At 44.4% G+C, this 14847-nt stretch overlaps 1 protein-coding gene across 11 annotated transcripts in view; it reads left to right on the top strand.

Annotated features, from left to right (window-relative positions):
- Lars2 (leucyl-tRNA synthetase 2, mitochondrial) overlaps nucleotides 1-14847 on the top strand; it is a 140568-nt gene that overhangs the window by 61353 nt on the left and 64368 nt on the right. For all 11 annotated transcript variants that reach the window (XM_045136446.1, XM_045136443.1, XM_045136447.1 and 8 more), the window contains 3 exons: nucleotides 1801-1908; nucleotides 3769-3928; nucleotides 11443-11547. In XM_045136446.1, coding sequence (XP_044992381.1) covers nucleotides 1801-1908; nucleotides 3769-3928; nucleotides 11443-11547 — 373 coding nt within the window. The remainder of the gene's footprint in view (nucleotides 1-1800; nucleotides 1909-3768; nucleotides 3929-11442; nucleotides 11548-14847) is intronic.

The raw sequence follows: 14847 nt of genomic DNA, 5'->3' as shown, positions 1-14847 counted from the left end.
TTATGCAAGCTTTCAACTACCCTTGGCAACAGACCTATTGCCCAGCTTTCTACTCTTACCTTGAGGTCCTGTTTCAGCCCAGGTACAGGATGGCTCACAGGTAAAATGTCTAACTGTGGCAGCCAGTCTCCAAGTCAGTGACCTAGTCTGGCATAGGGCTTGTTTGGGGAGGTTTGGGTGTCAGCTTGTCCCACCCTTTGCACAGAAAAGCCCTGAAACATGACCTCCTCCATGTGAGCACATTCCTTAATGGGGTGGGAAGGACTTTACCCATCAGATGTGGGCAGCAGAGGCAAAGGGACAGAGTGAGGAGAAACTTTTAGCAGGCTGCCGACCTGTCATCAGGGCTCTGGGGATGTGGCCTGGTCAGGCTTGAATGGCACTGATGCTCTGCGATGAAGAATTTGTCTCCAAATCTCAGTGGCTTTCATCTCTGGCTGCATTCATCTGAACTGTGTGCACCTCTGTGGGCAGGCCAGGCTGCAACCTAAACCCTCTCCCCTTTTAAAAGATATTTTGAGGGCTGGACAGATGGCTTAATAGGTAAAGCACTTGCTACCCAAGTGTGAGGACCTGAGTTCAGTTCCCTAGCACATGTGCAAATGCCAGAGCAGCATAGTGGCCTGCCTATGATCCCAGCACTGGGGCAAGGAAGACAAGGGATCCTCAGGGCAAGCTGACTTGCCCGTCTAGCTAAATTAGTGAGTTGTAGGTTCAAGTAAGAGACGTTGTCTCAGTAAATAAAGTGGAGTATGATCAAGGAAGACACCCTTGTTAACCTCTGGCCTACACATGAACACACATGTACCTGCGGGCACACATGTGCAGGAACATGCATACTCACATGCACACACACCATATACACAACACATATCCATGTTCAAATACATTATATACACACACACACACACACACACATATGAACTATAAGGTGGCTTATTAGGCAGGGGGCTGAAAAGATTTATAGGCTGCTTCAAGATGATTTCATTTGATCAGCTTTAAGTTTCTTTGGAGGCTGGAGAGATGGCTTAGTGGTTAAGTCACTTGCCTTCAGAGTTTCAATTTTAAAAATATATTCATAGATTTGCTTAATTTTAAGCGGACCTCTTTTCATAATTAGCATATGAAAACATTAACATTTCATCCTGTCTGGATCTTTTCTCCATCTCCATTTGAGTATTTTAACCCAAGCATGTCCACAAGGAGTTTTCTACTCTTGACCATTCAATCAGCAAGAAAAAACACAAGATATCAGGTGTGGTCATCTTGGGTGCATAGAGAGTTTGAGGCCAACCTGGCACACATCAGACCCTGTCTCAAGGAAATACAAGGTGAGGCTCTATAAGAGTGACTCAGTAATTTGGGGGAGTTCTGTCTGAATTGGACCCAGACAACTAGGAATGTTCTGAGGGAGGAAGGACAGAGAGGTGATGGAGCTAATCTACAGATGGCAAACTTCTTTATTTTGGCTCCTAGACTTACAAGAGAGAATGCCCCACTAAACGCAGTCATCAACAGTATGGATTAGGGTCTTTCTCTGTTAGCCTTCTTTCTTCCATGAATCTTAGCTCCCTCGGGATAGGGAAGTCAGTCAAGTGTTTCTTGCCAAATTGAGTTGTGGATTGAATACATCTGTTTAACCTTTGGTGCCTCTGCTGATTTGGCAAGAAAATGAGGCAATGCTAATCCACAGCCTTCTTTCCTGGCCTCACATTTTCTGCAGTATAAACCCTAAGTTATTTGTTCTGTCTTCAGTGAACCTTGTGTTTCTACTTGTCTGTTCTGTTTTCATTCCCACAGGCCATGCAGGATGCATTAGCAGACCTTCCTGAGTGGTATGGGATAAAAGGCATGCAGGCCCACTGGATCGGGGACTGTGTGGGCTGCCATCTGGACTTCATATTAAAGGTGATTGTATAGTAGCACCTCTGGGAATTCATGCCATAGATCTCTCCTCTGGTTTTGAGTTTGTTGAATAAATAAGCTCAGCCCCTGGCCCCAGTGCTGTCCAGCAGAAAGCTGGTGATAAATTTTAACTTATGCAGTAGTCACATGTCTAGTGCCAAAATCAAGTGATATTAGTTTTAGTAACATTTTATTTATCCCCTTTTATGTAATATATGAAATCCATGATTGATGGCAGTCTTCAGAATGTACCATATACTGTGTGCAGCACATATGAGCCACATTCAGGGGTGTCATACTGCACAGCACCACTGGCCGTCATAGGGCAGCACAGGTGCAGAGGGTCTTCTGGGGTTCCAAAGATGATCAGAAATCATGTGGACATTTTCCTAAGCAGTGGGCCCATCACCCTTGTTTTTGTTTGTTTGTTTGAGTTAGGTTCTCTAGGCTGACCTGGAATTCACTCAGTAGTTCCAGGATGGCCTCAAACTCATAACTAGCCTCCTACCTCTGCCTCCTGAGTGCTGGAATTAAAGGCGTACACCACCATGACCAGCAATACATTCTCATTTTCTCAAGGGGTATATGCCACAAAGCCAGTCAGACCTGGTATCCTGTGCAGTCCCCTCCCTGCAGCTGCAGTGCCCCTATTGTGTGCTTGGGAGTCTTCTGTGATGTATCTTTGACCTAGCTTCTCTCACTGCACTCCTGAGGAAATGGTGTACATTCTCAGGTTCAACCCACTGACCGCAAGGTCTTCACTTGGGTGCTGTCCCTTAGCTCAGGACTAGTTCCTAGGGCAGGGTCTACTTTTCTCAGCCAGGATGAATGGCATGGATCACCGAGCCTGAAGGCTGCTGCATATAATACGTCTTCTACATTCCTCCCTTGGCCAACACTTGATGAAAGTGTTTGCATTTCCCTTTCTGGAACCACTTTAAAGTGTGCATACATAGAGAAGAGTTGGGGGGCGGGGTCGGAGGAGAAAGAGGCAGATAGAGAATGAGTGCTCCAGGGCCTCCAGCCACTGTAAACAAACTCCAGACACATGTGGCATCTTGTGCATCTGGCTTTATGTGGGTACTGGAGAATTGAACCTGGGTCCGTTGGCTTTGCGGGCAAGCACTTTAACTGCTAAGCCATCTCTCCAGCCCTTTTAGATGAAATGGGCACATGCTCCCCAAAGAGGATGCGTTCTCATTTCTGTAGAGCAGCCTGCTTCATAGGTGACATTCACATTCAGGCCTGCTGTAGACCTTCACTGGGCTTGAATCACTGCATGAAGGACGCGATGTCCATCCTTTCTATAGCATCCATGTCTGTCCTCAGTCAGTACCCACTGATACCTAACAGATTCTCTTTTGGAAGGTCTTGTAACTGGCTCTTGGGACACAGTTGTGTTCTTGACTTAGCTGTCCTTTCTTTGTCTCTTCAAAGCACTCAGAGCCTCAGTAATTTTTCTGGATAGAAAAGTGAGATGCATTCATTTATTGCTATGCCCTTGAATCTGAGAGGAAAACATAGTGGCTTTCTCAGAAGAGAGACAGGAGAAAACGTACTGTGATTTCTGATTTGTGGACAAAGGTAACAGAAGAACCAGGAGGCCATCTTTCTGAGCATATATGCCCACCTTCCACTTTGGACCCCTAGCATGCCTGGCCCTGGGCACAGGACAAGGGTATGACCAAGGAACCATAGATCTCTCCACCTCTACCTTGTCTGCCCCTGCTAGAACCTACCTTAGCCCCATACATTCCAGGTACCATATTTAAAAATGAAGAGGGAAGGGCCAGGATAGAGGTGAGGGACTACACCACCCAGAGGGAGGACTAAAATGAAAGGACACTTGTTTCCTCCTGCCAGATTGATGGACAAGACACAGGAGAGAAACTGTCAGCATACACGGCCACCCCAGAAGCCATTTACGGCACCTCCCACGTGCTCATCTCTCCCAGCCACAGACTCCTGCATGGTTGCAGCTCTCTGAAAGAAGCCTTACAGAGGGCATTGGTCCCTGGTAAAGGTGAGTTGACATGGCAAAGGGTCAACTTCTTCTAGTTACAAAGCCTGTGCTTTTCCATGTAACATTTTTCATGAACTGTACTTTTTATTTGTTTATTTTAAAACATGAAGGTAAAAAGGAGTTCTGGACACATTGCACAGCCCACCTCTGTTTTCGCTGAGTGGCTTATCAGCGTCTATAGTTTCTACCCAAAAGTTCTTTTCCTTTCAATATAATCCCAAGGATGGTAGAGAGATGGCTTAGTAGTTAAGGTGCTTGCCTGCAGTGCCAAAGAACCCAGGTTAGATTCTCCAGTACCCACATAAAACCAGTTTCAAAAGGTGGTGCATGCATCTGGAGTTCATTTTCAGTGGCTAGAGGCCCTGGCACGCTCCTTCTCTCTTTCTCAAATAAATAAATAAATTTTAAAAAATAAAAATTAAGGCTAGAGAGATTGCTTAGCGCCTGCCTGTGAAGCCTAAGGACCCAGGTTCAATTCCCCAATACCCACATAAAGCCAGCTTCACAAGGTGGTGTATACATTTGGAGTACGTTTGCAGTGGTTAGAGGCCCTGGTGCTCCCATTCCCTCATGCACACACGCTCTCTCTCTCTCAAATAAATAAGTAAATAAAAATGTTTTTCTTCTTTTTGGTATTTCAAGGTAGAGTCTCACTCTAACCCAGGCTGACCTGGAATTCACTATGTAGTCTTAGGGTGGCCTTCAACACACAGCAATCCTCCTACCTCTGTCTCCGAGTGCTGGGATTAAGGGTGTGCGCTACCACGCCCAGCTAAATAAACATATTTTTAAAAAATAAAAATCTCAAGGTAAAGCTCTTTTTCTTTTTTTGAGATAATGCCTTGCTCTAGTTTAGGCTGACCTGGAATTCACTATATAGTTAGTTTCAGGGTGGACTTGAGCTTATGGAAATCCTCTTACTTCTGCCTCCTGAGTACTGGGATTAAAGGCATACACCACTACCAACTGCAAAAATCTTTCCTTTTGGGGGGGCAAACCCAACAGACTGGCCTTTTTTTGGAAAAAAAAAAAAAAAAGGAAGAGAGAGAGAATTGTGTTCCAGACCCTCAGCCACTGTAATCGAGTTCTAGACACAGGCACCATCTTGTGCACATGTGCAACCTTGAGCACTTGCATCACCTTGTATGTCTGGCTTACATGGGCTCTAAAGAGTCATACATGGGCCCTTAGGCTATGCAGGCAAGTGCCTTAACCATTAAGTCATCTCTCCAGCCCCTAAAGCTCTTTTTTGATAGGGAGAGAATATGCTTAATTTGTAATTCCTTCAGCAAATAAAACTATATTGGAAGAGCTTAGAAGGAAGCCAGTTAGAACAAGAAAGAGAGAAAGGAGCAAAGACAATTTTGACAGCTTAATTGCACTATTTTGAAGAATTTCAATGGGACAAGGCTTTAATGGGTTGATTTTGTGAACTGGCCAGGTTGACCTGGAATGGGCATATCCCACTGTTAGTGGTTTGTGACTTGAGGAGAGCTTGTGCCTTAGTGAAGATCCTGGGGTGACACGCCATAGAATCCTTGCTCCGCTGACCACTGGAAAGGGGGCACATAGCAGAAGAAGGCTTGGATTGGGTGGTGGGGGCAGGGTGGGGCAGCAGGCCCTTCTGAGGAGCTGCTGTAGGCCTAGCCTCTTGGGGCAGAGACATGTCTTCCACAGGCTTGATTCTGAGCACCTCTACAGTCAGAACAGAACGTAGCTAGGTAGGTGTGAAGTCATGTACTCAGCACAAGACAGGTTGCATCACTTGCTTTCACTTCTTTTCTTTTTTGTAATATGTCGAAATAGAGAAGAGTGTACTAGGCCTGTCTTTCTCAGGTTCTGTGTCAGTTACTTTTTTCGTCAAAGTGACAAAATGCCTGTTGAACCAACTAAGGGAAGGAAGTAAGGATTTATTTTTATTAGCAGTTTACAAAGGGGTACAGTCCATGGTGGCAGGGAAATCATGGTGGCGAGAGCACAGGAGGCAGGACAGCTGTGTCCTCAGTCAGAAAGCAGAGAGGTGAATGCTTGTGCTCAGCTCGCTTTCTTCTTTTTATCTCTGAAAATATGTAGACATGCCAGAGGTATGTCTTCTCAGTGATCTAAAATCCAATCAAGTTGACACTGGAAACTATCACACATTTGTTTTCTCAAGTTACTTCAAAAGCGGATTCTTTTAACTGTCTAAAGAGAATACTCAGTTTTTATCCTCACAAGCAATTAGAGATTCCTTGAGGACTGTAGTGGCTGAATAGTATCTAAAATTGCAAGACTAATCAGTGAATGTCCAGCATGTATATTGTTTCTCATGGTTCATTTGGGGACACAAAACGAAGTAATTTTATTAGAAGAGGATTAATTAACTAGTAAGTTATAAGATTGAGTTCCTAGGATGAAAGAAACCACAAATACAAATGTTTTCATTTGTGATAAGTTGAGTCGTATTTTAGTACATGTGAGCAGCAGTGTGGTTAGTACCACGTGGACACTGGCATACCTGACTGGCCTGGTCATTCCACCTTGGCAACTTCAGTGCCAAATGTAATGTTCTTAGAATGGCTCCTTAGTGACTTTCCTCTTTTTAGTAATGGAGCATTATACTTGGCACTACATTTTTTCAGTTCTAATTTTCAGAATGAAAGTATTCTTTTTGCAGATATTGGTTATTTAATCTGTAGATTAATTAGCACATTGTGACCCTGGAATGGTCATGTGACATTGTAGTCGCCTAAGGCCTGTATGGTGCATGTAAAGCAATGAAGTTTTCCTAGAAGGTAACTGTGGGCTGTGGATTTGTGTCGTCTATGGCCTGAGCACTGCATTGTATGACTGCTGTCACTCACCATGGTCCACTGACTCACTTTCCTTCAAGATCAGGATTTCAGGGAGACGCTAAAGCTGGGTCCACTGAGGGCCATGGCAGCACATGGGTGGGACTCCATCTATCCCTTTCAGGAGTTCCTGCTCTGGCTAAATTGGTTTCTGCATACTGGCTCCCAATTTGCGAATAGATGTCTGAATCTGGTCCCAGGGCCAGGAATATAGCTCACATACCTGGTGTGCCCACAAGGCTCTGGGTTCAGTCTCCAGCAGTACAAATAAATAAATGAAAGAACCTGGCCTCAGATCCATCTTTATGACTTAGGAAGGTCACATTCCTTAGGGTATTTAGTATTCTCAGCCAAGCAGGTGACTTGGCCTTTGGATATGGTGATGTAATGTTGGAAGGTTCATGTTGTAGAAGAAACCCTGAGGGTTCTGGGAAAGAGGAAGGTAGAGCTTGAGTGTCAGAATGCCCACAGGGGAACAGCTCACTCCCTTAGTTACAGGAGGAAATGGTGAAAACCCACAGACCCACAGGAATCACAGGCAGAGAAAGGGCCAGCTCTGAGAAGCACTAGAAGACAAAAAGCATGGAAGGCCCTGAGACCGCTCCCTAACTTCTAGCCTGGCTGGTGAGGTTGCTGATATTATTGAATTGACTTGGTGTATTTGGTTTTGCTTAGAAAACAGCACAGATTCCTTTAGGAGTGAAAAAAAAGACACTGTGCTTGCCTAGAATTCTTAGAATTTGTTTCCTTCCATAATCACTGATGTCACTCCTTTTCCTCAGCTGACACCTCTGACTTAGGTCTTGTTATGTAAGCTCTAACTAGGTAGGAACTGGAAATCCCAGAAAGCATTAGTAAAGGATTGTTCTCAGAGTCCCCAAGCTGTTCTGCCTTTCTGGAGTCTTCTGACATTCCTAATATTAAAATACTCGGAAGAGATTGGGCGCATTCAGGGTGATATGGCTGTAGACCTAATATTAAAATATTCAAATAGTAGGGCTTCTGAGCCACAATTCTGCTCTGAGTCACTAACTGTCTACCCTGTGGGTTGTTTTAACTCTTTGGGGTTCCACTAAAGGAGAACACAGAATCCTATTGTTGTTGGCATACTGTGTAGAAGGTGCCTCCCCAGAGCTCCAGAACAAAGAATAGATTGCTCACTGTCATCTTATCCATTTCCTCAGTTTTAGCATGGTTGGACCAAGGGCAAGTGAGATGCAGACTTGTGACTCTGGGGTCATTGTTTTCTTTTTAATCTAGACTGCTGCTCCTGGCACTCTTTCAGTGCACACTAAAGGTTCAGTGCATACTGTGAGAGGAAAACTCCAGGATGAATCAAATATACAGGTTTCTTTACCCTGCCCTCTAGGACTATTGTTGTGCCCTGTGATAGTCCCAGCGAGCAGAACTTCTGCAGCACTTCTCTCTCTTCCCACGTGGTCCTGTTCCCACAGGGAACCAGTTGCACCAAGTATGCTTTTTCAACACGCAGTGAAAGGCAAGTGTCCATTTGCCAGCAAGCAGCCCACTGTCTGTGGAGGGTACCCTGAGAGCATCTTTCTGGAGGAAGGTTCTCTCTAACTACTATAGTTCAGCAGTTAGCTGCTCTATGAAGTGCAGCTCCTTCTCCAAGTCTCTTCATGGTTCCCTTGGGTGCCCAGCATCCATCACCAATGTGCTGAACTTAAGAGCACTGGAGCCGATCATATCTTTCCAAGAAAGAGACCTGACCAGGGACAACAACAGAACTATAGCAGTCGCATTGGTCTTCTCATGGAGTGGTTTCTTATTATTTTACTTGTGTTATTTAGGAGATGAGCTTGGTGGCATGACAGCATGTAGACAGACAGGAGTTTGCCTTCTGGAAGCTGAGTGGGTTTGACAGGTCTACTGTTTAATGTGGCCAGAGCTAGCACTCTTTCTGTCTTCCTGCTCTACCCTTCTAGGGTTTTCCAAAATGTCCTACAATATTCTGTGTTCCAGCAAGAAAGGGCAGGGCTTGGGGAAAAGGTCACATTTCCCCCCTTTTCCCGTGTTTTTAAACAGTCTTCTTATGTATGTAGCCTAGGCTGGCCTTATTCTCAAGGCACTCTTCCTGCATTAGCCTCCTGATTGCTAGGAACACATGCATGTGCCACCTTACTTGGTTAGCTCCTTCCCTTTGAGGGCCTGACCTAGAAGTTGCTTCTGCACATAGTTTATGGCCACTGCTGCAGCGCAGGCTGGGCAACACTGCTATCGGCTATGTAGCCAACTAAACATCCTACTGCTGAATCAGCAGAGGTGGAATGGAGGGGTCAACTAGAAGACTTTAACCTAGATCTGAAAATGACTGACCCCTCTGAACAAGGACAGTAGAGAATCAGAAATATAGGTCTCTGTTTGGAGATGTGATTCAACATTTGAACAGCTCCAGCAGGAGGGATCTGGCAGCTGGGGTATCTGCACCATGGGTGTTGGTTGTACCTCAAGTCTCCTAGGCCCCCTGCTTGCATTCCACTGTGTCCCCAAACTCTGTACTTTCTGACAGCCAAGGTGTCAGGGTAGAAAGCTGGCTTGATGCCTGCAGAGCTTGTATTTACCTCTTTGAAATGTAAGTCCCAATTCCTGGGCCAATTTTAATTTGAAGGTTGGTAGAATCTGTTCTAGGTAATTACATGAAGGCTTAAAACAAATGTTGTGTCAATGACAAAGGCTAGTCAGTTATAGCTGTTGTCAATGGCTATGTCCTAAATATATTGGACTGACCTTACTAATGGTCTGGTACCACTCTAACTTAGCTTTCTTCCTCTGTACATTGGGTATCTATGCTTCTAGTCCTGTATATACTCCGTAAAGGTGACTTCATATATGGCTCATTTAAGATGATATGATATTTGGGTTCATTTGAAGTCATTTACTCTGATCTCATAAATACTTGCAATTAGGTCAAGTATACTATGATTACGTTTTCCTTTGTTGTATGTTCTTTTAAAATCAGGATCCTTCTGTGTAGCCCAGGCTGGCCTAGAGATCACTGTGTAGCTGAGAGAGGCTCAAACTCACAATCCGGCTTTATCCTCCATAGTGACATGATTACAGCCATGCACCACTAGACCCAACCTTACTTTTTCCTTTCTGATGTGTGTGTAGTATTGTGATGTCAGTGTGTGGGCACACACAGTGTATGCAGAAATGTGTACAGATGCACACACTCCATGCCCACATGTGCAGAGGCCAAAAGAGGATGCCAGGTGTCTTCCTCTATTCCTCTTTTGCCCTGTTTCTTTGAGATGGAGACTCCTGCTGGACCTGGACCTGGACCTGGACCTGCTGTGTTGTGGTCAGACTGGCTGGCTCAATGCTGGGGTAACAACTATGTGCAGCCAGGCTTGGCTTTCTACATGAGTGTTAGAGACCAAATTCCTACTTGCTCAGCAAACCCTTTTAATTACTAAGCCATCTCCCTAGACTCCTTTACCTCCTTACATAACTTTTTTTCTGAAATTCTTTTTAAAAAATATTATTTATTCATTTGCCAAGGGGGGATGACAGACAGACAGAATGGGCACATCAGGGCCTCTAATCACTGCAAATGAACGCTAGATATGTGTGCCACTCTTTGCATCTGGCTTTACGTGGGTACTGGAGAATTGAACCTGGGTCCCTAGGCTTTTCAGGTAAGTACTTTAACCACTGAACCATCTTTCCAGCCCCCTGAAATTCTTAATGTCTGTCTTTTGTCTCTTTCATTTGCTTTGTATTCCCCTCTCCACTGCTCTTTAAAACTCTCCTTTTATATCTTATTTTTACTTATCTATTTATTAGAGAGAAAGACAGACAGACAGATAGAGAGAATGAGCCTGCTAGATGTATGTGCCACTTTGTGCAGCTGGCTTACATGGGTACTGGGAAATCAAACCCACGTCCTCAGGCTTTTCAGGCAAGCTTAACCTCTAAGCCATCTCTCCAGCCCCTAAATTCTTCTTAATATAGTTTTCTGCAGATCTCAACCTACCAGATTATTTTATTTTCCCAGAGATGCTTCCTGGGGTGCTGAGCTACTCAGTTCTGACCTAGTCAGATCCAGGCTTCTGCTACTCACCTGACCTCCCCTCTGTTTTTGGTTTGTGACTGTTCTTACCCAGGTTTTCTTTATTGGTTCCCCGTTTCCTGGATCCTATACCTCTCTCTTTCTTCATTTAGTCCTTCATTTTGCTGGAACACGTCCTCCAGTAACTCCTAAGAAAAGGCTGTGTGGGAAGGAACTATATTGTCTTTGGCTGTCTAGAAACCCCTTTCCTGCTTTTTGCCTAGCCATTTCCTGTACCCTAGCCATTTCCATCTACAGTTTTGATTTAGAATTTCAGATGTCTCCCACTTTTACTGTAGATAGGCTTTGGTGTTTTATTCTTCTAATGAGTTATTTCTCAAAAAGAAAAGGTGGTAATAATGTCTTTACCATCTGGAGAACAAAAAAATGCTGTTCTCATTTCTCTTGTGAGCATGGACAGACCTTTTTCATGTGCTTGTTTAATCTTCTGATTTTCCTCTGGTGTGAATTATCTGCTAATACTCTTCAAAGTAGCAGTCCTCTAACAATTAGCACACAGCATGGAAGATCTAATGCTGCTTTCTTTCACTTGTCCCTTCTGAGATGTGTCCCAGCCAACAGGCGTGCTGTGTGGTCTGCCTCATTTTCAGATTGCCTCACCCCCGTGACAGCAGTGAACATGCTAACCCTGCGGGAAGTCCCTGTTGTCATCATGGCTAAGGCTGACTTGGAAGGCTCTCTGGATGCAAAAATAGGTAAGTAGCTATTCAAAGGTCATTCACACTAGTAAATTACATAGGTTTAAAACCAAAGGACTCGTGGCTTTTGCTATCATGCAGGGAGCTTGCTGATGATTTTGTGATCTGTTATGCCTGTTTATGAAAATCCATGCTATTTTGTGTGTTTGCTTTGTTTTTTGTTTGGAAGTGGGGATCAAATCTAGAGCCTCACATATACAGATAAGCGCTCTTCCACAAGCTACATCCCCAGCATCTTACCCTTTCATCAAGCATTCTTTATTATTTAAGAATTATATTTTAAAGCCAAGTGTAGTAGTGCACTCCTGTAACACCAGCATTTAAGAGGCTGATGCATGAGGATAGCAAGTTCCGGGACAGCCTGAACTGCGTGGTAAAATCTTATATCTTTAAAAGACAAAAAGTGCATTTGAAAAAACAGTCAGTATATCACAGCTGGGTAGTTACTATTGAGAATAAAAAATACCAGTCCATGGATCAATGGTATTAGTTGGACATGGGGTGTTCAATCAGTACCATTCAGATGGTTTCAAAATTCAAGCCAGGTATGGGTACAGACAGGTAATCCCAGCACTCAGAAGGCTGAGAAAGGATTTTGAGTTGGAAGTCGGACCAAGTAAAACCAAAAACAAACCAACCAAACAAAATTTATAGACCCATCAGCAAGTTCTGAGATGGGGGCTCCTAGCACACATGATCGGCATGGCTTGAGTTTTTAGCAAAGCCTTTGTAGACACAGGCATCTTGAGCTACTGTAGAAAGTTGTGAGCCACAGTAAAGTCGGAGGCATTCTAGAGCTGCGCCTTGGATGTCCTTGCAGACCTTATTGGTAAGCCAGCTTGTATGGCGTCCTGTAATAGGAAGTCTGGGAATGAATAAGGGATGAGAACCTAGACAGCACTGTCCAAAATCTGCCCAAGGGACCCACCCATCTGTGCACCTCTTCTTCTTCTTTTTTTTTTGAAGTTGGGTCTCATACTCTAGCCCAGGCTGACCTGAAATTCACTCTGTAGGCTCAGGGTGGCCTCAAACTCATGGCGATCCTCCTACCTCTGCCTCCCAAGTGCTGGGATTAAAGGTGTGCACCACCACCCCTGGCTCTGTGCACCTCTTCTTATCAACTTCCTGTGTGAGTGCAAGCCAGGCCCTAGAACCTGAGCCTTTGCAAACACAGTTGTTTTCAAACTGTTCCGAGCATCCACATGGAAGTAGCATTTCACTTTAAAAATCAGGTCAAGAATGCATGACCCATATTCCACAAAAGGAGCATCCCTGTGGAGGGGGCAGTTAGGGAGGAGGCTAACAATGGTACCAACTTGACTGTATTCACTGAGCACAAAACTCATTTTTTTAAAAAATCACCTCGGGCTGGAGAGATGGCTTAGCGGTTAAGCGCTTGCCTGTGAAGCCTAAGGACCCCGGTTCGAGGCTCGGTTCCCCAGGTCCCACGTTAGCCAGATGCACAAGGGGGCGCACGCGTCTGGAGTTCGTTTGCAGAGGCTGGAAGCCCTGGCGCGCCCATTCTCTCTCTCTCCCTCTATCTGTCTTTCTCTCTGTGTCTGTTGCTCTCAAATAAATAAATAAATAAAAATTATAAAAAAAAATCACCTCAGGTCAGTTTATTTGAGAGAGAGAATGTGCACACCAGGTGCTCTAGTTACTGTAAAAGAACTCCAGGTGCATGCACCAACTTGTGCATCTCGGTCCTGGGGAATCGAACTGAAGTCTTTTGGCTTGGCAGGCAAGCACCTTAACTGCTAAGCCATTTCTCCAGCCCATCAGGTCAATTTGTGAAGAAAATGTTTGAAAGGCATCAGAGTAGAAGCTAACACTAAGAACTCAGGTCACTCTCCTTTGACCATTAAAAACTAGACCATGGAGGGGGATGTTAAAGAAACATACTTCTGAGCTGGAGAAGATGGCTCAGGCACTTGTGTGCAAAACCTGCTGACCTGGCTTTGAGTCCCCAAGACCCATGTAAAACCAGATGCACAAAATGGCACATGTGTCTGTAGTTCACTTACACTAGTAGGAGACCCTAGCATACCTATACACTTTCTCTCTCTCTTTCTGTCTCTATGTCCCTCAAGTAAATGAATGAATAAATATTCTTTAAAAATACTTCCTATCACTGTTACACATTTTATAGTTGATTAAATTTATGAACCAGCTAGGGTTAACAGTAAAGAAAACTCTTGACAATACAACTGTTTGTAGGGAGAAGAGGAGTGTTATTTGTTTGGCTTTTTGAATAAAACCACTTACACAGTATTTGGGGTTCTGAAGAAAAAAAGATTTTTGAGGTGTGCATGGAAAATTATTTTTCCTGTTGTCTCGATTTCCCTCAATTGAGTCATTAATATTTTCTAAATTACTACTTCTTGTCCTCTGAGGACAGAAGCAGAAATAAACAAGAGAAAGCAGAATTCTCTTGGAAATACTTCCCATTCTAGGAACCTTAAATAACTAGTGTCAATGCTCTGATCACACTTCAGGTGGTCACATACAGTTAGTTTGTGGTCATAGTGTTTCCTGAGCATCACTCTGAGTCACTTCAAGCCAAACAGTGGGAATGCAGTCAGTGACTGGTCTCACTTCCTGACCATGAGCACTTTTGGGTACTGTTTGCTGCTTCCATTTGTCCTCACCCTTCAGATCTGCCCCATATTTATTCACTTTCCATGCTGCTCTTGGTCATAACTCATCTGGAAACTGTACCATACCATATTTTGCACCATACCACAGATCTTTCCATCATTCCAGAGAGCTTTCAGACTTGTCTTCTAAGCCTAACGCTGCCCTCTGGACCAGTTGCAGAGAAGTGCCTCAAAAGGTGTTTGCAAGTGATCCTTCATTCTTTCTTGACCCTTCATTCTCCGTATGCTGTGTCATGTCCACAAGCACATCGGCAGTGTCTGTAGGAGCCCTCACAGCAGCGTTTCAGCGATGTACACTTTGCTACCAGGAGACATTTAGTTATTTTCGAGACTTTTTGTTTGTCCCAGAGGAGGGAGTGGCTGGGTAGAGACCAGAAAGGGGCAGAACACGCCCCATCCTATGATGTACAGAACAGCCTGCCATGTCAGCAGTGCCACAGTCACAGAACCCTGTGCCTACAGAACCATTCACTAAAAGCCTGTTTCCATGCAAAGCTGAAGGCAAAACAGCAGGCCTTGGCCCCTGTGGGTGAGCGATTATTTGAGCTCTGCCTTATTTCCTTAAGGGCATATGTGGGTTGAACAATAAATGCTTGTTCAGAATGTACTGCTGCCTTCAGGAGCAAACACAATGGCCAGC

The sequence above is a fragment of the Jaculus jaculus genome, chromosome 17, assembly GCF_020740685.1.
Source record: "Jaculus jaculus isolate mJacJac1 chromosome 17, mJacJac1.mat.Y.cur, whole genome shotgun sequence".
Taxonomy (NCBI): domain Eukaryota; kingdom Metazoa; phylum Chordata; class Mammalia; order Rodentia; family Dipodidae; genus Jaculus; species Jaculus jaculus.
The sequence above is the reverse complement of the archived record's forward strand: the minus strand, read 5'-3'. Positions and strand labels throughout refer to the sequence as shown.